The sequence below is a fragment of the Mesoplodon mirus genome, assembly GCF_964341445.2.
Source record: "Mesoplodon mirus genome assembly, chromosome: 19".
Lineage (NCBI taxonomy): Eukaryota > Metazoa > Chordata > Mammalia > Artiodactyla > Ziphiidae > Mesoplodon > Mesoplodon mirus.
The window spans coordinates 54,278,132-54,299,031 of record NC_138995.1 but is presented as its reverse complement, the minus strand read 5'-3'; the positions used below and the strand labels follow the sequence as shown (position 1 = coordinate 54,299,031).

Here is a 20,900-nt window from a genome sequence, read left to right as displayed (position 1 = left end):
CAAAGTGGTGGTGGGGGGAACATACTTCCCCCTGTCTCTGGGCTGGTCTCTGACTCAGCTCAGGGCACCCCCCTCCCCTTGCCCATCTCCCCAAACCGGTCGGGGCCCTTCTAAAAGGCTCATTAGAGGGGAGAGGCCCCTAGCTCCATTCCCCTCTTCCTTTCAGGATTCCCAGGGTCTGGACATTATACATAGGTAACCAAGGCGCCTGGCCCTCCAGGGGGGAGGAATGGGGGCGCTGGAGGCAGAGTTGGGGGGTCGTCATGCTGGGCTTTCCGAGAGTGGGGCCGGGATGGCCGGATGCTGCGGCTGCGGGCGGGGCAAAGCTGGTCGCTCCCTCCTCCCTCGAGAGCTGTTGGACCTGTTGTCCCCCCTCCACTTCCGGGCTGCTGGGAAGGAGGACAGAGTAGCCTCTCTCTCCTCCCTCACCTGTCTAGTGGGCAGAAACTGCAGCGCCGGAGCGCAGAAGGGAGCGCGCCGAAGCCTGAGCCGGTGAGGGGGCCGGGGCTTGGGTGGTGGAGGGGGCTGGAGTTCTGGAATCTACCTCCGGGAGGAGCCGAGGATTCAAGGCCCCTGGTTCGTCCAGAGAGAGGGAGACCAGGAGCCCCGACTCCTGGATCCCTCGCTGAGGCGGTAGGGGGCCCGCTCCCTTGCACAGTGGGGTCGGAGCTGAGCTGGGCTCCAGAGAGGACGCGGCGGAACCCGACTCCTGAGTCCGCGAAGGAGAAGGTGTTGGGGTCCCTTTAAAGTGGTCCAAGGGATTGTGCAGGGCTGCTGGGAGAGTACAAGGCTTGACACCTGGATAGCAGGGAGAAACCGGTAGGGGGCGGACTAGGACCCCGGACTCAAATTCTAGTCAAGCCTCCGGGGGAGTGACGCCCTAGGAGCCATCGAACCCCGCCCCTAGAAACTCCAGGCCGCGCCTCCGTAATGCTCAGTCGCCTCCTTTGAACTCTTAGGCCCCGCCTCTGGAGCGCTCTCCAGAGCTTTCGGGCGGGGCCTTGAACCCTCCTGGGCCCCGCCCCCACGCTACCGGACCACGCCCCCCGAACTCCAGGCTCCGCCCACCCGACAGGAGTCCGCAGAGGCCATGGGGACACGGAGCAGCCCGGACGAGGGGACCCCGCCGCCCGCGGTCCCCGAGTGCGACGCGGAGGTCCTTTCTCAAGGGGCCGCCCAGCCCCGTGAGCTCCCCGAGGACTCCCGCGAGCAGGAGGTGCCCGAGGCCCCAGCAGAGCTTCCGAGCGGCCAAGGGGCAGAGCAGCAGACGGAGGAAGAGGAAGAAGTGGGAGAAGGCAGCAGCACGGAGAGCAGCCGCGATGCGGTGAGGGACCCGGAGGGCGAGAGCCACGGGGGGACCCAGAGAGACAGACCCAAACGGGTGACAGAGACAGAGAGACAGGTATAGAAAGACCAGATAGACAGAGACCCAGAGACAGGGAGACTGAGAGACAAAGACCCAAAAGAGTTAGAGACACTGAAAGACCAGAGACAGAGACTCAGAGAGATGGAGATAGAGACACAGACAAAAACTCAGAAACAAAGATGCTCAGAGAAACAGAAATAGAGACAGAGAAACCTTGAGAGGGGGAGATACTCCGAGGGAGAAAGAGAAATAGCGATTCAGAGACGGAAGACAGATACTGGGTCAGGAAGATGAAGCCCAGAGAAAAGGGGGAAAGACTCAAGGAGACCCGGGGGGAGAGAAAGAGATGCAGGACCTTCGAAGACGTGACGCCAAGAGAATGGGAACTGGATAATGAAAAAGAAACACCATCCTTGTGTCGGCTCTGTGCCCCTCCCCGGACTGCGAGCCCCTGGGCCACCTTCCGGGGCCGAGCGGTCTCCGGACCTGCACCTACCCCTCCTTGAATTAAAAGAACTTGGTGGTAGAGTTAAAAGCCGACTCAGACCGCCTGAGGGGATGTTTGGGATGGAGAACAGACCTATTTAGTGACTGCAGGGGCGAGTCCTCCCCAATTGACCACGCCCTCTTCAACCGCAGGTGGAGGCTTCGCCTTCCGTTCAGATCCCGGCCACGCCACCCGCAGCCTCTCAGGCTGTGGAAGAGGTGCGAGGGGCGGGGCGGCGGCTTCAAGCCCAGCAGTTGGAGGCACTGACTCGCGTAGCTTTGATGGAGCAGCGAGTGAGGGAGCTACAGCGTCAGAGGAAGGAACTGAGGATCCAGGTGAGGCTGCAGACCTCTTGGGAATTCTGCCTCCAGCTCTCGGGGAGCCCCGCAAGGCCAGACTCCCGGTCCTTTCCAACTGCGGGAGCCCAGCTCCATCCTCTCTCCGAATCCAGGAGTTACGATTCACAGGTCCCTCGTTCAGACCCAGGCGACCGAGCCCCCAGCCCCCTCCTACTCAGAGCCAGGCCTCTGGGTCCCAGTCCTTGTATTTTCTTCGCAGATGGAGGTGGAGGTGACCCTGCTTCGCGGTGAACTGGCTGGGGAGCGAGTGGCCGTCTGGCGCAAGGAGGAGCAGCTCTGGGAGCTGCTGGGGCAGCAGGTGGACTCAGAAAAGGGCGTCCAAGATCAGCGGGAACAGGTCTGTTTGCCCTGCTGGGTCTTCCTCCTCAGTTTTCTTCCTTGTTGGACAGACATTCCTTGCGGTGCTTCTGGGCCCTGGGCCCTGAGGTTATCCCCATTCCCCAAAAGGGGATCCCTGGGCTGGGGGCGGGGGGGGGGGGAGTGGGCCTATGCCTCTTCCTGTTTCCCTCCTCCCTCCTTGTCCATGACTTTGGGGCCTGACTCACCGGTTCATCTTCCTTTGCCCCATCTCTCTTTGCTCTTTAAATGTTATATTGTGAAAAACATCAAACCAACAAAAATAGAGTAGTCAGACGGACTGCCAGGTGGCGTGCGCCCCAGCTTCAGCAGGGATTAATCCTCCATTCCTGTTTCCTATCCCCCAATTGGCTTCCCTGTCCCTAGTTTTGAAAGCCAATCCCAGACATCATATTGCCTGTAAATGCTTTAGTTCTTATCTTATAGATAAGAACTCCTTTTAAAAAACATTATCCTGGGCTTCCCTGGTGGCGCAGTGGTTGAGAGTCTGCCTGCCGATGCAGGGGACGTGGGTTCGTGCCCCGGTCCAGGAGGATCCCACATGCTGCGGAGCGGCTGGACCTGTGAGCCATGGCCGCTGGGCCTGCACGTCCGGAGACTGTGCTCTGCAACGGGAGAGGCCACAACAGTGAGAGGCCCGCGTACCGCAAAAAAACAAAAACAAAAACATTATCCCTATATCATTATCACACCTGAAGGATTAATAAGTTCTTAATACCGTCTCATTTCCAGTCAGTTTTCATGGGTCTGAGATTGTCTCAAAACCAGTTAACAGTTGGCTGTTTGAATCCGGTCCCCCAAAGGCCAGTATATTGTAGTTGGTGAAATGCCTTGTGTGTGTTGTTTCACCTCTAATGGTCCCTGCCTACTGTACTATTTGTTGGAGAAACCAAGTCTTCTGTTCCATGGTCAGTGTGTGACCGGTTGCATGCCTGGGGTGTCCTTTATCTCATTTCTCTTCCTGGAAGCAGGTGGTTGGTTAGATGTAGAGGCTGGGTCAAATTTAGATGTGCTGTAGTGCTTCCTGTGTGCTGGGTCAGGGGGACATTGTCTCTGGTCCTCCAAACCTCAGTGAGGTCAGTCTGATCCCTTCGTAATAATTATTTACCTAAAGGCTTTAACATCCATTGGTGGTCATTGCTTGGACCAGTTGGCACTATAGGTTGAAAAATGGTAACTTTGTAATTCCATCAAACTCTCTCTTTGCCCTTATATATTGGAATTTCCTGGGGCTGGGTCCTGAGTCTTTATTTACTTCAAAGAGCCTATATTTCTCCCAGCCCTGATTTCTCTCTCAAAATGTAGACCTACGTGTCCCGCTTCCTAGGGTACTGGTTTCTAGATGCTCCTTCCTCCCCCAGGACCTGGGATTCCAGACCCCAGCCCCTCCTCCCTCTAACCCAGGAGTCCAGGCCCCCAGCCCCTCCTCCCCCAGACCCAGGATCCAGGCCCCCAGCCCCTCCTCCCTCAGACTCAGGAGTCTGGCCCCTTCTCATTCACCTTATCCAAAGCGGACCTCAGTAACTCCCTTTTCCACACTGTCCCTGTCTCACTGTCCCTTTGGCCACCAGGTCAGAGTCCTGAGCCTCGCTCTGCGTGCCTCCTTATCTCTCACCGCAAGCCTGTCGGTCACCATGTCCTGTTCTTTGTGCTCCCTGAACCTCTCTTTCTAGTCTGTCTCCTTTACATTTGCACTGCTCAGACCTCACCTCACTCTCACTGCTTGGAGAACTCATGAAGGAGCTGGTCTCAAGCCCTCAAGCCTATCTCCCAGAAGGATGATTCCACACCTAGATCCTTTCAATCCTTCCATGGCTCCCCATTGCCCCAGGATAAGGGCTCCTCAGCCTGGTGGGCCAAACCGAATGTGAGCTGCACCTTGCCTGCCTTTCCACTGTCATGTCCCACCTGTGCCCCCCATCTCTTCCCTCTATCCCACCTTCTCCCTTCTTGACCAGAGTCTGTCCCTACACTTCCTGTACTTTTCAACTTCCATTCATTTGCTCCATGCTGTTCCCCTCTATCCAAAATGCCCTTCCAGCCCCCTCTATCTCCACCAGTCTAAATGCTCCCTGTTTGTTTGTTTTGTTTTTTCCTTGCCACACCACACAGCATGTGGGATTTTAGTTCCCTGACTGGGGGTCAAACCCATGCCCCCTGTAATGAAGCATGGGGCCCTAACCACTGAACCGCCAGGGAATTCCCAAATACTCCCTGTTTTTTTGAGGCTCACCTTAAAATCCTCACATCCAGGAAGCCTAGGATTACCCCAGCAGAAGTTGCTCCCCGTGTTCTGGGTTCCCACAGTCTCTGTGTTTCACTGCCCTGATTGTCCCAGACTGTAACTGGCTGTGTCTCCTGCTGGAGCACAGGGCCCAGGTCAAACCCCCTTCTGGGTCCCCAGTATCAATCACCCAGCCTGGATATGTTTTGCATTCATTCCCTCATTCATTTTTTTTTTAACTTATTTAATGGAAATGTAGTTGATTTACAATGTTGTGTTAATTTCTGCTGTACAGCAAAGTGATTCAGTTATACGTATATATATATACATTCTTTATCATATTCTTTCCCATTATGGTTTATCACAGTATATTGAATATAGTTCTTTGTGCTATATAGTAGGACCTTGTTTTTTATCGATTCTGTATATAATAGTTTGCATCTGCTAACTCCAACTCCCAATCTATCCCTCCCCCATCTCCAACCCTGGCAGCCACAAGTCTGTTCTCTATGACCATGAGTCGGTTTCTGTTTCGTAGATTAGCTCATTTGTGCCATATTTTAGATTCCACATAGAAGTGATATCATATGGCATTTGTCCTTCTCTTTCTGACTTACTTCACGTAGTGTGATCATCTCTAGTTCCATTCGTGTTGCTGCAAATAGTGTTATTTCATTTTTTTAACGGCTGAGTAATATTCCATCGTGTATAAATACACCACATCTTCCTTATCCATTCATCTGTCCCCTCATTCATTCCTTAAACAGCTGTTTACTTGACACCTGCCCTGGGTGGGCCTGTGTAAGTGTGAACCAGACAGACAGGGTCCCTGCCCTCATGGAGCCAACACCCCAGACAGGGAGGGATTTGAGATCTGGCTGGCCTGGCCCCCGCTGGCCTCTGTTTCCCTCCCTGTGCTCAGGCTGAGGCTAAGAGCCTGGTTGTTCATTCAGGAACAGAGGCACCTGAGCCAGGAGCGGGACCGTGTGGAGGGTCTTCGCCAGAGACTCCGGGAGGCCCAGGGGCAGCTCGACTTGCAGCCGGAAGACCAGCGTGAGCGGCTTCTGCAGGGAGTGCAGGAGGTGAGGGTCCGCTGGACCCACTCAGGGACCTGGTGTCCAGGCCACTCAGGACCCAGACATCCGGGCCCTCAGTCCTCTGCTTCCCCACCCACCTAGTAGCTCGGGCCCCAGCTCCCTAACCCCCAGGACTCTGGAATCTAGATCCTCAGCCCCCTCCTCCCTCATTGCCCAGGATTCCTGGCCCCAGCCCACTACCCTCCTGGTTCCTAGGGGTCCAGGCCTCCAGCCTTTTTGTGTTTCCCCCACAGATGAGGGAACAGCTGGATGTGGCCCAGCATGCCTACGAGGACCTGGAATTCCGGCAGCTGGAGCGGGAGAGCCAGTGGGAGGAGGAGGATTGGGACAGTCCCAGGGCCCGGGCACTGGACCCCAAGGTCCAGGAGCTCCAGGCCAGCGTGATGCAGCACAGGGTGAGTCGGGCTGGGCTAGCCCTGCCTCCCTCGCCGTTGCCCTCTGTCTTCTCTGCTTCCTCCTTTGTTCTCGTGTCTTCCCTGTGTCACATACTTCAAAGTAGTAATGACAGTTGCTGACATTTATTGAGCATCTACCATGTGCTGGGCACGGTCCTAAATGTTTCACGCGTGTTGAGTCATTGAATCCTTACAACAATCCTGGGAGACATGTCTTAATATTTTTTCCTATTTTATAAGTGAAGAAACTCAAGGTCAAGGTGCTCAAGTAATCTTTTCCAAGGTCACTTAGTTCATAAAGGACAGCGCTGGGATCTGAACCCACTAGGTCTCCGCCACTAGGCTCCCTGCCTCTCAAGTCCTCATCCCAAATGATGCCTCACTAGTCCTTTCTGGGGGCTTCACATTCAAGGGTCTGACAAGTCCCACTGGAGAAAGCGACATTTTGACTGTATTTAATACAAAGGTTCCCAGGGTTTTGGATGAGAAAGTTCTAATGTGGGTCTCCTTTCCCCGCCTCTATTTCTGGATCTTCTTCCTGTCACTGTCTCTTTTCCCATTTCTGTCTCACGGCTTCTGTCTGTTTCTGTTCTGTTTCTGTCTTGTCCCTGCATCTCTGTCTTTTGGGGTCTGTCTTGGTTCTTTTCTGTATCTCTTCTGGTTTGTCTCTGTCTTTCCCTTTCTTTCTCTCTCTGTTCTTGGCAACGGTGACTTTCTCTGGGTCTCTGTCTTCCTCGGTCTCTGGATTTTGGATCCTCCATCCCTCCAACTCACTTCAAGTCTCTCTGGACCCTGCAAAGGGGAGGAGGACACCACGGAGGTTAACTCGAAGTCCCCCACCCCCTCCCAGGCACCCCAATGCCAGGGTCTCTGTCATGGGGTGGAGCAAACCCCAAGCTCTCAAGGAGGACCTGATTCTGTGGGAACCAGCCCAGGGACCCTGGGGCAGCTGAGTAACCAGGCCTCTGGGGGGTGCCCTGCAGCGCCAGATCCAGGTCTTGGAGGAGCAGCTCAAGTCACTGGGGGAGCAGATGGCAGCTGAGAGCCGGGAGCTGAGCCAGAAGAAGGAGGAGGCCCTTCAGGCCCTGACCCAGGTAAGTTCACCCCAGGCACCTGTCCTACTTTCCTCACTTCCCCCTGGGGCATCCCATTGCCTCCCTGCACCCCAGATGTCTCCTGGCATCAGGGAGAGCTGCTGGGATGGCCCTTTGCGACCCTGAGGTGCGGCAGCCGTTGATGTCTTGCTCCCCTGTAGGAACGGAGCAGGCTGCTCAAGCTCAATTGCCTTCAGGGAAACCCTGGCAGGGACTTCTCTGAGCCCAACCAGGCCCTCACCAAGGTATGGGGATTTCATGTGCCTGTCATCCCCCTCCTCCCTCAGACCCGGGAGTCCAGGCCCCCTGCCCCCTTCTCCCTTGGGATCCACGATTCTCAACCCCTAATCCCTTTTCCCCCTGGGACCCAGGAGGTCCAACCTCCAGGTCCTCCTCCTCAGGGAACCAGCCATTTCTGCCCATAGTCCTCCCTCCCTGAGACCACATTTCAGCTCTCTTGGGACCTTGAGCCTTTGTTTTTCCATCCAAGAAATGGGCTGGCTCTGGAGGCACGGGCCAGAGCATCCTTCCAGCGGCCAGCCACCCGACCTGTTCTCATGCAGCTCCTGTTCACCCAGAAGACAGACCACAAGTTGCTGGTTCTCCAGGACCCCACTGCTCACGCTGCGGCCGCCACCTCTTCCTGCCTCTTCTCCGTTCACAGCTCCCTCCAGGTGCCCCCCCAATGCCTCGTCACCCCGGGTCTCCCCGGGTCTCGCTGGTAACTGTGGCTTTCTCTGCAGTGGGCCTGGGGGAGAGGGAAGGCTGATCAAGTGGTATTAATGTTTATCAGCCTCCAGCTTTATTATTCGTTTTCTTTCTTATGCCTAACACCCCACCCCTCCCCTGGAGAAATGGGACTGTGCCCACCCAGGTGTAAATTTTAAAAGCCACCCAACAGGGCATATTGATAAGAAGGCCTCCTCTCCCCACCCCACTGGCCCCTGGCTCCCTCCCCAAATGCAGGGCAGCTACTTTTTTCTTGAATATCCTTTCTTCCAGATCTTCTTAAAGCCGGGGATCCCAGCTGATTAATGGGTTAAAACATTTATTAAGTATGTTGCTACCAACTTTTCTTTTTTTAATATTTATTTATTTATTTATTTTGGCTGCACCGGGTCTTAGTTGCGGCCCGCGGGATCTTTGTTGCAGAATGTGGGATCTTTTTTAGTTGTGGCATGCGGACTCTTAGTTGCGGCCTACAGGATCTAGTTCCCCGACCAGGGATGGAACCCAGGGATGGAACCTGGGCCCCCAGCATTGGGAGTGTGGAGTGTGTCACCCACTGGACCACCAAGGAAGTTTGGCTACCAACTTTTTTTTTTTTTTTTTTTTTTTGCGGTATGCGGGCCTCTCACTGTTGTGGCCTCCCCCGCCGCGGAGCACAGGCTCCGGACGCGCAGGCCCAGCGGCCATGGCTCACGGGCCCAGCCGCTCCGCGGCATATGGGATCCTCCCAGACCGGGGCACGAACCCGTATCCCCTGCATCGGCAGGCGGACTCTCAACCACCGCGCCACCAGGGAGGCCCTGGCTACCAACTTTTAAAATGAAATAGAGTAGACAGTGGCAGAGTGCTATGTGTGAGGTAGGGGTGAATAGTCAATGAAAAGAGTTTTGTTTCAGTCGTGTGGATAGAGGGCCAGCGCTTAGAAATTGGGAGCTCTTGTTCTATCTGTAAATGTTTTTTTCAGAAACATGTCTATTAGCTACTAGTTGGCTTTTATTTTCTAGCTTAAGACTCTGTTGTGGAGATTGTTTTCCACTGATACATTTAGAGCTGCCGCTTCCTTTTCAGTGGATCTGTAATTATGATACAAACAATAACAATCATAATGACAGTTAACATTTGTGGAGTCTTCATAGCGTGCCAGGCACTGTTTCAAATGCCTCACGTGGATTCACTCATTTAGTCTTTGCAACAACTCTACAAGTTGGGTTCTTCTTTCCATTTTATAGATGAAGAAACTGAGGCAGAAAGGGGACGTTTCTTAACCAGCTAGTATGTGGCAGAGCTGGGATTTGAACCCTAGGCTCTGAACCACTCTGAGCTCCTGCGTGGCACACAGTTCTACTGTGCGGAGGCACTGAGCCAGCCCCCTCTCTGAGGATAGTGATTGGAGCTTTTTTGCAGTTTAAGCAATGCTGTTATGAAGATCCATGTATGTGTGTCTTTGTACCCACAATAATAATAACAAGTTAATATCAATTATTATCTAATTAATTATATTGTCATAATATTTAATTGTTTATATTGTCTAATATAATATGCAACATTATCTTATTAATGAATATTAACAATATTCATATTAATATTAATTTTAAGAGCTTAATGTAGGCCAGGGTCTGCTCAAAGCCATCTTATGCCTTTGAGCCACATGAAGCTGCTATTATTTGGAGGTGAGAAACCGTCAAATACTGACAGTTTGAAGTGCTTCAACCTAATGTATATTATATTATTGTATACTAATAATATATTATATAATTATTGTTTCATGGATATACAATTCAATAATATACATTACATATTCATGAAATTTTATGTATATATAATTTTATTTTTTGCTCAGAAGAACCTACAGAAGTAGGTCCTATTATTATCTGGGTAAAGGGTTAGCAGAGCTTTTGTAACTTTCTAGCTGGAAGCTTGATAAAGGTGGATTGTCAGCTGTGTTGCCAGGCAACGTGACTTAGGGTAAATATGACCCTTATAAGTAAATTGCATATCTATAAATACTTGGTGGGAAGCTGGGTCCATTCCTATAGAGGTGTTACCTGAGTCATTGACTCCTGTGTACATGGAACTTCTAAGGCCAGGTGGACCCTGTACCCACCGGCGTGGATCCCATACCCACCTTGCACCTGGGTGTCACCTGGGAGCCAGACACTGACCCCTGGATGCTGGTGGCCGTGCTGGGCACTCTTTTGTGTGTTTTGCATGAGGTCACTTATTGAATCCTTGCATCAGCCATGGCAGGGCAGCAGGACGTTGCTCACTTTACAGAGGGAGAATCTCCCTGAGAAGAGCCGTGACTTACCAGAGTCACACACCCAGCTAAGCAGCAGAGCTAGGTTTGAAGCCAGGCTGCCTGTTTCCACAGCCTGTGCCTTTCGGGAGATGAGGATTTCTCAGGGATCCTTCAGAACCTAAGTGGGTGACTGGTTAGCTCCAGCTCAGAGGGAGCGACCGGGGACCTCGGGATACACGAGGAGCCCAGGGAGTGTGTATTTACTCAGCCAGATAAACAGTAAACAAGTGGATAAATGAATGCAGGGATTAACAAATGACTCCTCCTTGCCCCTTCCTCTCTCTCCCTCCAAGTCCTATTAAATCCTTCTCAAATTCTATACCTTCTTGCCAGGATCATGTGATGACTAAGAGTACCTTGGGTTCCAGTACCTGTTCTGCTACTTCCTAGCTGGCTGACCTTAGACACAGCTCTGTGCCTCAATTTACTTAGCTGCCAAATGGGAATAATAACAGCATTCATTGGTTAAGGCATTAAAACTCGTAGTGTGATGCCTGGCACATAACAGGTGCTCAGTAATGTGGGCACCTGTTACTCTGATTAGAGTTATATTGATTGGTATTATTGTAATTATTATCATTCTTATTCCACCCACTCCCACCCTCCTTTCTGGTTTTAGTGACCCTATACCAGCCTCCTCACTGATTTTCTCTATTTTAGTTCTTGTCTCCCAATAATTTATTCCCCAAACAACAGCCAGAGTGATCTTCATCCCTCCTACTTCAGTTCTTCCCACCAAAAGCCTCCCATGATTCCCCCAGTCTCCTCACCATGGCCCACAAGTCCCTGTGTGATCTGACCCCTGCCCACCTCTCGCCATCCCCCTCCCTGTACTGCCTGCTCAGCTGCAGGAGCACTGACCCACCACCACCCCATACTTGTTCCTCCCTCAGGGCCTTTGCACTTGCTGATCCTGCCGCCTGGAACACCCTTCCCCTCAGTCTCCCCCTGGCCAACTTTTTGTGTGTGTGGCCCTGCCACAGGGCTTGTGAGATCTTAGTTCCCTGACGAGGGATCGAAGCCAGGCCCTTGGCAATGAAAGCCCGGAGTCCTAACCGCTGGACTCTCAGGGAATTTCCCCTGGCCAGCTCTTATCTTTTGGGCCTTAGGTTCAGCGTTCAGAAGGCTCTTCCTGGTCTTCCAGTTGGAAGGTGATCCTTTTTTATATCACCCTTTTGTAACACACTCTTCACTCACAGCAGTTTCTGATGATACACTTATTTGTACGATGGCTCATTCAGTTCCTACAATGTCAGCGCCGTGGTGACAAGGCTTTGGTCTCTCTTACCCACCTTTTCCCTCAGTGCCAACAATCTAAGGTCTCTCAGCTGGGGAGTGCTGGGAATATCAGTTGAAGGAAGGAAAGAGTGAAGAACCACAGGAACTTGGGACTCGGTTTCCTCTTTGTGAAGCAGAGCGAAACCTTCCCGACTCCCAGGGCTTTTATAAGCTTAAATGGGTCTGCCGAGGGCCAAGTACACTGTTAGGCCCTTGATAAATATTGGTCACTATTCTAAAAAACGTTTTAAAATAATACGAACTAGAAAATCACATCCAGGGGGTCCCTGGCGGTCCAGTGGTTAGGACTCCGAGCTTCTCCTGGAGGGGAACTGAGATCCCACATGCCGGGTGGTGCAGCCAAAGAAAAAAAAAAAGAGGGACTTATTTGGTTACCCAAGGATGTGGTTTTTGTAAGAAATGCAGGGAAAATGCTTGATGGTTTCACTTCATTCTCCTGTCTTCAGAATAGAGTTGGTTCTCCTGCATCCTCCAAGGTGACCAATTCAATTTTTATTTTAGTATTATTATTAACTTGTGGCTACATATATTTGAGCAGTGAGTATCCCTACTGGTGTTCAAATTATGCAACTTATTTATTTTTATTATCCAGGCAGAGTTTTTGCTGTTTTTTTCTTTAAGAGATGATTTCAGTTTTCTGTCTTTATTACTCTCAAATAATTTTGTTTTCATTTTTTTGGTAGTTTTTTTATTTTGAAATGATTTAAGACTTACAGAAATTGCAGGAATAGTAAAAAGAATTCCTGCATACCTGTCACCCAGATTCTGTGATTAACATTTTACCACATTTGACATTTGCTTTCTTATTCTCTCTCTGTACACACCCACCCACATACACACACACAGTTTATTCTTTTCTGAAGCATGATTCCCCTTTACCCCTAAATACTTCTACTTTTATTACCTAAGGTCAAGGCCATTCTCGTACATAACAACAGTACAGCAATCACATTCAGGAAGCTACCATTGAGACAATATTATTCAAGTCCACAGATGTGATTCATATTTTTGCCAGTTGTCCCACAAATGTTTTTCTTTTAAGCAAAAAACAAAAAAAGAAAAAAAAATTTTTTTTCTGATCTAGGAACACAGGTTGCATTTGGTTATCATGTTTATTATTATTACTTTTTAAGCTAATATTCCTTTTATTCCAAGTTCAAAGGTCATGGGAGGATATTCAGAGAAAAGACCTTTCCCACCACTGTTTTCATCCACACAGTTCACCTCCCAGGGGTGGCCAGGGTTACTAGTGTCTCCCATCTTCCCAGAGATCCTCTGTATTTAAACAGTCATGTATACACTTTCCCCCTCTTTTTATGCGTAGGTGGTATTCTCTTTGCACTGTTCCATACTTGCTTTTATCTTGGATGTTATTCTGTCTGATATAAACAGCATCCTCCTCCTTTTCATACGCTTTGGAGTTTTCCTCCATGCAGATGATCCCTAGTTTATCCCTGCCTCCTTTTGATGGGCACTTAGGTGGTCTCTGGGCATCTGTGGGGATTAACCTTGAAATCAGGTCATTTTGCACGTCTGAGTGTCTCCACAGATATAGCCCTAGAAGTGGAATTGGGGCTCAAAGATACCTATGCATTTGTCATTTTGATTTTCTTTTCTGTTTTTGTTTGTTTTTCTTTTTCTTTTTCTTTTTTTTTTTCATTGACTTTAAAAAAAGAGCCAAACTGGGCTCCATAACGGTTGTTCCAATAAAATGGCCCCCAGCATTGTGGGAGCGCACCTGGGTTTCACACACTCCCACCAACACTGCGGGCTTTTGGGGTTTTTTTTAACAGTTTTATCAAGATATATAGTTCACCTGTGCTACAATTCACCCGTTTAAAGTGTACAATTCAGGGGTTTTTAGTATAGTCACTGAGTTGTGCAATCACCACAATCAATTTTAGAACATATTCATTATCCCTAAAGAAACCTCATACCCTTTAGCCATCACCCCTCAATTCCCCTCTCCTCCCAGGCCCTGGAAACCGCTAACCCACTTCCTGTCTCCCTGGACCTGCCCATTCTGGATGTTACACTGTGTGGCCCTTTGTGACTGGCTGCTTTCACTCAGCATCACGTTTACAGTGGCTTTTTGATCTGTGCCAGTGAGATAGTGGTTTTACTTGGCGGTTCTCCAACTTCATGGTGGAGACTGAGCATCTTTTCCTGTGTGCGGGGGCTTTGTGTGTTTTCAGGGCTCCATTGGCCTCCAGAGGACTGGAAGCCTGCCCCGGAAGAGGGGAGAGAGAGTGAGCCAGAGGGCATCCCCCCGGCCTCTGTCCTTCTATTGTACCGGTGAGTACGTACCCCTCCCCTGCGTAGGCTCTTCCCCCATTAACCACCCTCCTGCAGCACAGGATGGAGGAACCTGGATGCCTCTGTTGGGGGAGAGGTGGAGGGGCTTAGACAAGGGAGCATCCCAGCCCTCCAGCCCTTCTCCCCGCAGGAGCCCTGGAGGCCTCGGCCCTCCCGCCCTCAGCCAGAGACTCCGGGAGACACCCCCTCTATCAGCTGCTGAACTGTGGCCCAAGAAATAGGTGAGACATCGGGGAGAAGGTGGGGAGATGGTGGGAAGAGGCCGGGCTGCTGTAACCTGTACCGTCTCTGTTCTCTGCTCCCAGTTGTGGAGCCCTCTACCCGGACATCGCCCGAATGGAACAGCTCCTGCGGCAGGCTGTGGCAGAGAGGGAGCGGCTGCTCCAGGCCAGGGTGAGACGGCAGCCCCTCCCTCCTCCCTCAGCCCCTCCCTCCTCCCTTAGCCCCAGCATCCAGGCCCCCGGCCCCTCCCCCTTCAGACCCAGGATCCAGGTCCCCGGCCCCTCCCCCCTCAGACCCAGGATCCAGGTCCCCGGCCCCTCCCCCCTCAAACCCAGGATCCAGACCCCCGCCCCTCCCCCCTCAGACCCAGGATCCAGACCCCCGGCCCCTCCCCCCTCAGACCCAGGATCCAGACCCCCCGCCCCTCCTCCCTCAGCCCCAGGATCCAGACCCCCTGACCCCTTCTCCCTCAGGACCCAGGAACCCAGTACGTTTTCCCCACTTATTGTTGGTTAGCATTCCCGTTGATGCTTTCTTTCTGCACTCACAGGAAGGGACAAGAAGGAGCACGGAAGGTGCCTCAGACCCGCCCGTACCTGCCATCATGGTCAGTCCCGCCCCTAACCCTCCCCCACCACTACTCCCCTGGTCTGTCTTGCCCCCCTGGCCTCTGCCCTGTCTTATCTCACCCTATCGGCTCCTCCAACGGCTCAGGAAAGTATCCTGGGCTTGGCAAGCGGAAGGGGAACTCGAAAGGCCTAGTTCCCGTTCCCATCAGGGTCGCCTGTATTCATGGCATGTCCTCGGGGGACAGGCTCCATGCTCTGTGCCTGGGTTCCCTCTTCTGTAAGTGGGTGCCGGTGTCAGAGAGTCAGCAGGTGCTGCAGAATGAGGGTAACCACGTGCTGGGGCTTTGAAATATTACTTGAATTTTTGTTTTATTTATTTGATTCTTTTAAAAAACTTCTGATTATAGAAATATTCAAGCATATTCAAAGGTAATAAACCTCCATGTACCCACCCACCATGCAGCTCTAGTGATCATCAATATTGAATCTTGTTTTACCTACCAACTTTGTTGTACTGAATCCTCACCTAATTCCCACTCTGCAGTGGAATATTTTGAAGCAGATTCCAGACATTGTACCATTTCATCCATATCTCACTATGTATCTCCAATAGATAAGTTTTTTTTTAACATAACAAAAATTCCACTGTCATAGTTTATGAGATTATTAATAATTCTGCAGCTTTCTGATACATGATCCGTATTCACATTTCCCTAATTGTCTCCAAAATGTCTTTTTATAGCTGGTTATTTGAATCTGGATCCAAACAAAGCATGCACCCTGCATTTAGTTAAAATGTCTTTTAAATCCCTGAGATAGAGTCCTCCCTTCCTGCTTTAAAAAATGCCATTAACTTGTGGGAAAAGTCACTTATCCTGTAGAGTTTCTCACACTCTGGATTTAGCTCCTTATTAAAATTTTATTTCTACCTACACTAAGAACATGAATACTTTTTGTTATAACAAACACTTCAGAATTGGGGAAAGTGAAGTTCCCCTCAGCTTACCTCCGGAAGTGCAGGTGTTTTCTATCGCAGAGAAGCGTTCAAATCTTTTTTTTTAATACTTTCCTACATACACCGATCAAACCATATATGGTGAATTTATTTTCCTTGTAATCGAGCACATCATTCCCAACCTGCTTTTGGTTCTCTCAACCATTTGGCCTTTTCTTACTCATTTCAACCCAGTATTTACAGAGGACCTACTGTGTGGTAGGCCCTGGATTATATAGCAGTGACCAAAGTGACAATCTCTGCCCTTGGAGAAGCTGGCGTTTAGAAGGGGAGAGAGACAAAAAGCAGCGTCAATAAGTAAGATAAGTAGCACGTCAGATGCTGATAAGAGTTCGGGAATAAAATAAATTGGGAAGGGCAGTGGAGCCTTCGGGAATACAATAAATTGGGAAGGGCAGTGGAGCCTTCGGGAATAAAATAAATTGGGAAGGGCAGTGGAGCCTCCTGGTTGTCAGGCATAAGCTCTGCCTCTAAAAATGAAGCCCTCCTGCTGTGTAGCATCATCATTTATTAAACGGTTCCCTGTTGACTGCACTGTCCCCCCCCACCCCACCCCCTTACAGCTCAAGCTGCCTTCTTGTGCCCGTGAGCAAGTGTGTCTCCGGGATTCGCACCTGGAAGTGGAATCACCAGGTCAGGGAGCCTGACAGCAGCGAGCTCATCCATGAAACGGCCCCATGTGGAGGGTGCTGTGATAACCGCTGAGTTTCAGTGTAGGGAAACTGAGGCTCCGAGAGGGGCAGGCGTTCCATGGAGGTGATACGGGTGAGCAGTGGGGGAGCTGACAGTCCCAAGCCCATCCCTGCTGTCCTGGATTGGGGCCCGGCTCCACCACATCCTACCTGGGTGACCTTGGTGAGTCACTTCCTCTCTAGAAGTCTCAGTTTCCTCGTCTGTCAAATGGGGGCAATAATGGGTTGTTTTGGAGAGGCAACAAGGTGATCACTTGGCACAGTGCCGGCCACAGAGTGGGACCTTCCATACGTGGTGATCAGTAGTGTTACCGCGTGGATTTGGTGAGATGACCCAGTGGGTGCCCTTTTAAGCACCCCTTCCCCTCCTGTGCATTCCCCGGCTCTTCCCCATTTCCCCTCCTCCTCATTCTCCCCTGTCTCCATCCAATGAGTCTCACCTCTGTTTCTCATCCATTCTTGCTTTGGCCTTGCTTCAGTGTTTTCAGCCCTTGATACTCAGAGTGTGGTCTATGGACCAGCAGCATTGGCGTCTCTGTTCCCTGGGAGCTTGTTAGACGTGCAGAACCTCACCCTCACCCCAGACCCCCACCCCGGAATGACTGAATCCCAGGCTGCATTTTAACAAAATCCCTAGGGGGTCCCCTTGCATGCTGAAGTCTGAGGCCTCAGTTTGACCACAGGGGTCATACTGTTCTTTGCAGGGATCATTTGGGAAGCATAGGTGTGATCAGGCGAGGCCTTGTAACAGTAGACACTTTGATCACCTTCATTCTTCTCCCCTTTATGGCCTCCTGAGATGACACTCTGCCTGGGGAGTCCTGGCTTGTCAGCTCTGGCTGTGTGACTTGGGCCTAGTGACTTAACCTCTCGGAGTCTTGGTTTCCACATCTGTAAAATGGGGACAATGATGTACTTACCCCTTGAAGAGGGTTTGAGGGGACACAGAGATTATACCTATAAAATGTTTTGTTAGCACAGGTAATAATCAGTAATTTCATCACAACAAGAGTAATATCAATAACAATAATAATAATAATGGAAACAGTGCTCTCATTTATTGATCACTCACTGTCTGGTCCCTGTTTTACAGAGACAGTAGATGAGGGTCCCACCGGGGTCCATCACTTCTCTAACACATCTCAGGTGTTTCAGGGTAAGCACTAGGGTCAGGAAGACCTGAGTTTGCCACCCAGCTCTGCCACTTAGAAGCTCTGTGTGACCTCGGGTGGATTATTTTCTCTCTCTGTACTTCAGTGTGCTGATCTGAAAAATGGGGCTCCTAGTAGCCCTGACCCAAGGGTGGCCATGGGGAGTCAAGGAATGGATGCTGGTAAAGCCCCGGGAAGAGTGTCAGTTAATCACTTTAGCTGTTGGAAATATTATCTTGATCCTCATTGTTAATGAAAGGCTGTGCCGGGCCTTACACTTGAGCTACTCTGACCAGCACCCCTCGGGGGCGTCCAGGCTGCAGGACCTGGCCCCGCCCCCATGAAGCCACTGCCCCCTTCTCTTGCTTTCCCAGGCCCCGCCCACAGCCCCATCCCGCCCTCCTGGCCCTCCGGTCTTGGATCTCCGGCAACACCTGGAAGGCTGGGGCCACAACCCGGCGAGCTGCCCGCACGTACGGGTGTCCGGGGGCCACTGCCACGGACCCCTGGTGAAGATGGGGGGCCGCATCAAGACCTGGAAGAAGCGGTGGTTCTGCTTTGACCGCCAGGCCCGCCGCCTGGCCTACTACACGGGTAAGCCCACCCTGGCTGCCTTGGGACCCGGGCCCCAGGACCCTGGAAGAAACCACAACAGACTTTCACCCCAGAAACCTAGGAGTCCCACCCTCAGCCCCCTTCTCTCTTAGGCCCACGAGTCTGGATCCCCCGCCCCTTTCCCCTTTAGTGACCCAGCCCTCCTCAGTAACATGGGTAACAGTTTTGTACCACTCTGGCTCCCCAGACCCCATTTTCCTAAGATACCCTAGAGGAGCATTGTCAGTGCCCAGCCCCCAAATCTAGGGTTCCAGGCCCCTCCTCCTTCCTCTCTAGGAGAATCAATGATGCTGAATCTCTCCTTGAGTCCCTGCCCTTCTCAGGGGCCAAGGCACTAGGGCACCTAGGATTCCAACTCCCCAGACCTCATTCTCCGGTCTTGTCCAGTCACCACACCAGTCTCCCACCTAGTCTCCCGTCAACATGCACTCACCTCCCAACCACAGTACTTTAGGGACCTACAGACTCTGTCACCATGTTCCTCACCCCAACCCCAGTCTCGGGACTTGGGCCCAGTGACTCCCCTGCTCCCCCCACCATACACACCTCTCACTGGCTCTGTTTCTCCCTCACCTCCCTCCATCAGACAAAGAAGAGACCAAGCTCAAAGGCGTCATCTACTTCCAGGCCATTGAGGAAGTCTACTACGACCACTTACGCTGTGCCTTCAAGGTGAAGCCCCTGCTTGGTGCTGCTCTGCCCTCCTGGTTGGAGCCCCAGCTGTCAAGCCTGATCTTATCCCTGGGAAAGGCCACCCACAGCCCCTACTCCATCCAGTGGTACTCCATCCAGCACAGGAAACCAACAGATCGTTTCACTGCAGGGACCAAAAATTAAGAGCTTAGTCTCTGGCTCTCAGCCCACTGATATTTTTCTTGGAACAAAAGTTTTAGAGCAGAAATTTGGCAAACGCAGATGCCAAGTTGAGAATAAATGTCTGAATTGGGCAGGGTGAGGACTGAGGCAGCCTGGGAGCATCTAAAGGAGACCATCATTCGTTAGCATCTGCCCATCATTGCCAAATGGTGAGGGGCCCCATGGTGTCATATCATATTTATTTTTCCCCAGAGAACGCAGGAATTGGAACTTTTATAAAAATAAAAGTGCAGTGCCAGAAACTGATACAATGTTTAGAAAGCTCTGGAGAGCAACTGTGGCTTTTTAGAGCTTAGGCTGGAATCCGAGCTGTGGGACATCAGGAAAGTGACTTCGGTTCTCCAGCCTTAGTTTTCTCACCTGCAGAATCGGCACTCTTCAGCCCATTTCTTCAGAGTTGAGAAGGTTAGAAGCAGATAATGGACATAAAGGATTTACCTAATTCAGGGTTGGCAAGTAGGTACTCAATAAATAGGTTGTAGACACTAGGTTTTTCCCAGTTACAAACCAGGGGGAACCTAGATTTTGGGGAGAGGGGAAATTTGAATGTCTGTATTTCTAATATAGGAGAAGGTAGGCTGGGGGATTGGGACATGGGTCCGTCCTCTTTTTGAATTCCTCTTGCTCCCATAATTCTAAGCGCCTTCCTGTGTTAATTCATTTAATCCTCATAACCCAACGAAGTAGGTAGCATCATTTAGGAAGACAGATGGGGAAACATTCAGGGAGCCTAAATAACTTGCCCAACCCCACAAAGCCTATCAGTAGCAAGGCTGGGATTCCAACTAGGGTGGACTCATAACCATCTCTACTCTGCTTCTTATTCCAGAGCCCGAACCCTCGCCTAACGTTCTGTGTCAAAACCTACGAACGCCTTTTCTACATGGTGGCGCCAAGCCCAGAAGCCATGCGCATCTGGATGGACGTCATCGTGACAGCGGCGGACGAGAACCACGCCCCCTGAGTGAACAGACCCTCTCAGGGGGACTTCCCAGCGAGGCTCTGCCCGGCACGCGCTGCCTCGAAGCCACGCCCACTGCTGGAAATCCTGGGCCAGCCCCTTTGGAGCTCTCCCGGGAATTTTGTGGGCTCGGGGGCACAGCAGGTCTGAGCTGCGCAGTTCTGGGCTGTAGGTGTCTTCCCCGGACGGGAAGCCAGCCGCTGAGGCTCTGCCCCGGGTGGGAGGAAGGTTACGGGGGCGGGAAGGAACTATTTATTGGTGCTCCTGTGATACCGAATTAAACTTGGAGGAAAAACAGTGGTTACTGCTGAGGTTGCCAGCACAGGCGTACGGGGCCCCTCGACCCCTAGGCAGGACATCTGAGTTACGGGTACTTCGGAGACCATGCATCCTTTAGCTGTTCTACCCTTTAGGAATGGAGACCTTCAACCCCAAGGTCATGGCTGGGAGGGGCGGGGGTGTGGGGAGGCATGCGTCCTTTAGTCTTATGGCAATTTTGTTTTTTCAGTTTGTGGGCCCGCCTGCTTCCACCCTTTTGGACCTGACTGGGCTATTGGCAATTTCTAGGAACTCCTAGGCTCCTGCCCTCCAGGCCATGACATATGTTATTCCCTCTGCCCTTCCCTTAACCACCTAGCTCCTTATTCTTCGCGTCTTAATTGGGATGTCCCCTCCTTCAGGAAGCCCTTCCAGACTCCCTCAGCTGGATCAAGTACCCCCCTTTGAGCCCTCCTGTCCCATTCCTGAACATCGTGGGTCATCACTGGTGATGGATCT

At 51.4% G+C, this 20,900-nt stretch overlaps 1 protein-coding gene across 3 annotated transcripts; it reads left to right on the top strand.

The window, feature by feature from the left end:
- The first annotated feature begins 394 nt into the window (after window positions 1-394).
- On the top strand, window positions 395-20,440 carry PHLDB3 (pleckstrin homology like domain family B member 3). 3 transcript variants are annotated; one of them, XM_082606427.1, is made up of 16 exons: window positions 395-492; window positions 960-1,324; window positions 2,006-2,188; window positions 2,412-2,549; window positions 5,747-5,875; window positions 6,124-6,285; window positions 7,269-7,379; window positions 7,541-7,624; window positions 7,943-8,053; window positions 13,902-14,001; window positions 14,153-14,243; window positions 14,328-14,415; window positions 14,795-14,851; window positions 18,046-18,265; window positions 18,873-18,958; window positions 19,992-20,440. In XM_082606427.1, the coding sequence occupies exons 2-16, from the start codon at window positions 1,091-1,093 to the stop codon at window positions 20,124-20,126; spliced, it is 1,929 nt and encodes a 642-aa protein (XP_082462553.1). In that variant the 5' UTR covers window positions 395-492; window positions 960-1,090; the 3' UTR covers window positions 20,127-20,440. The 3 variants fall into 3 exon arrangements, with proteins under 3 accessions (XP_082462553.1, XP_082462552.1, XP_082462554.1); XM_082606426.1 differs by having other exon boundaries at window positions 14,138-14,243; XM_082606428.1 differs by lacking the exons at window positions 18,046-18,265; window positions 18,873-18,958; window positions 19,992-20,440 and adding an exon at window positions 16,392-17,579 and having other exon boundaries at window positions 14,138-14,243.
- The last annotated feature ends 460 nt before the right edge of the window (window positions 20,441-20,900 follow it).

What these genes read in the sequence shown, in the direction of transcription:
- PHLDB3 (XM_082606426.1), top strand. Translation starts at nt 1,091, where the DNA reads ATGGGGACACGGAGCAGCCCGGACGAGGGGACCCCGCCGCCCGCGGTC. An exon ending in TCCAAGATCAGCGGGAACAG is followed by an intron (nt 2,550 to 5,746) that starts GTCTGTTTGCCC and finishes TTGTTCATTCAG; the next exon opens with GAACAGAGGCACCTGAGCCA. An exon ending in CGCCCGTACCTGCCATCATG is followed by an intron (nt 14,852 to 18,045) that starts GTCAGTCCCGCC and finishes TTGCTTTCCCAG; the next exon opens with GCCCCGCCCACAGCCCCATC.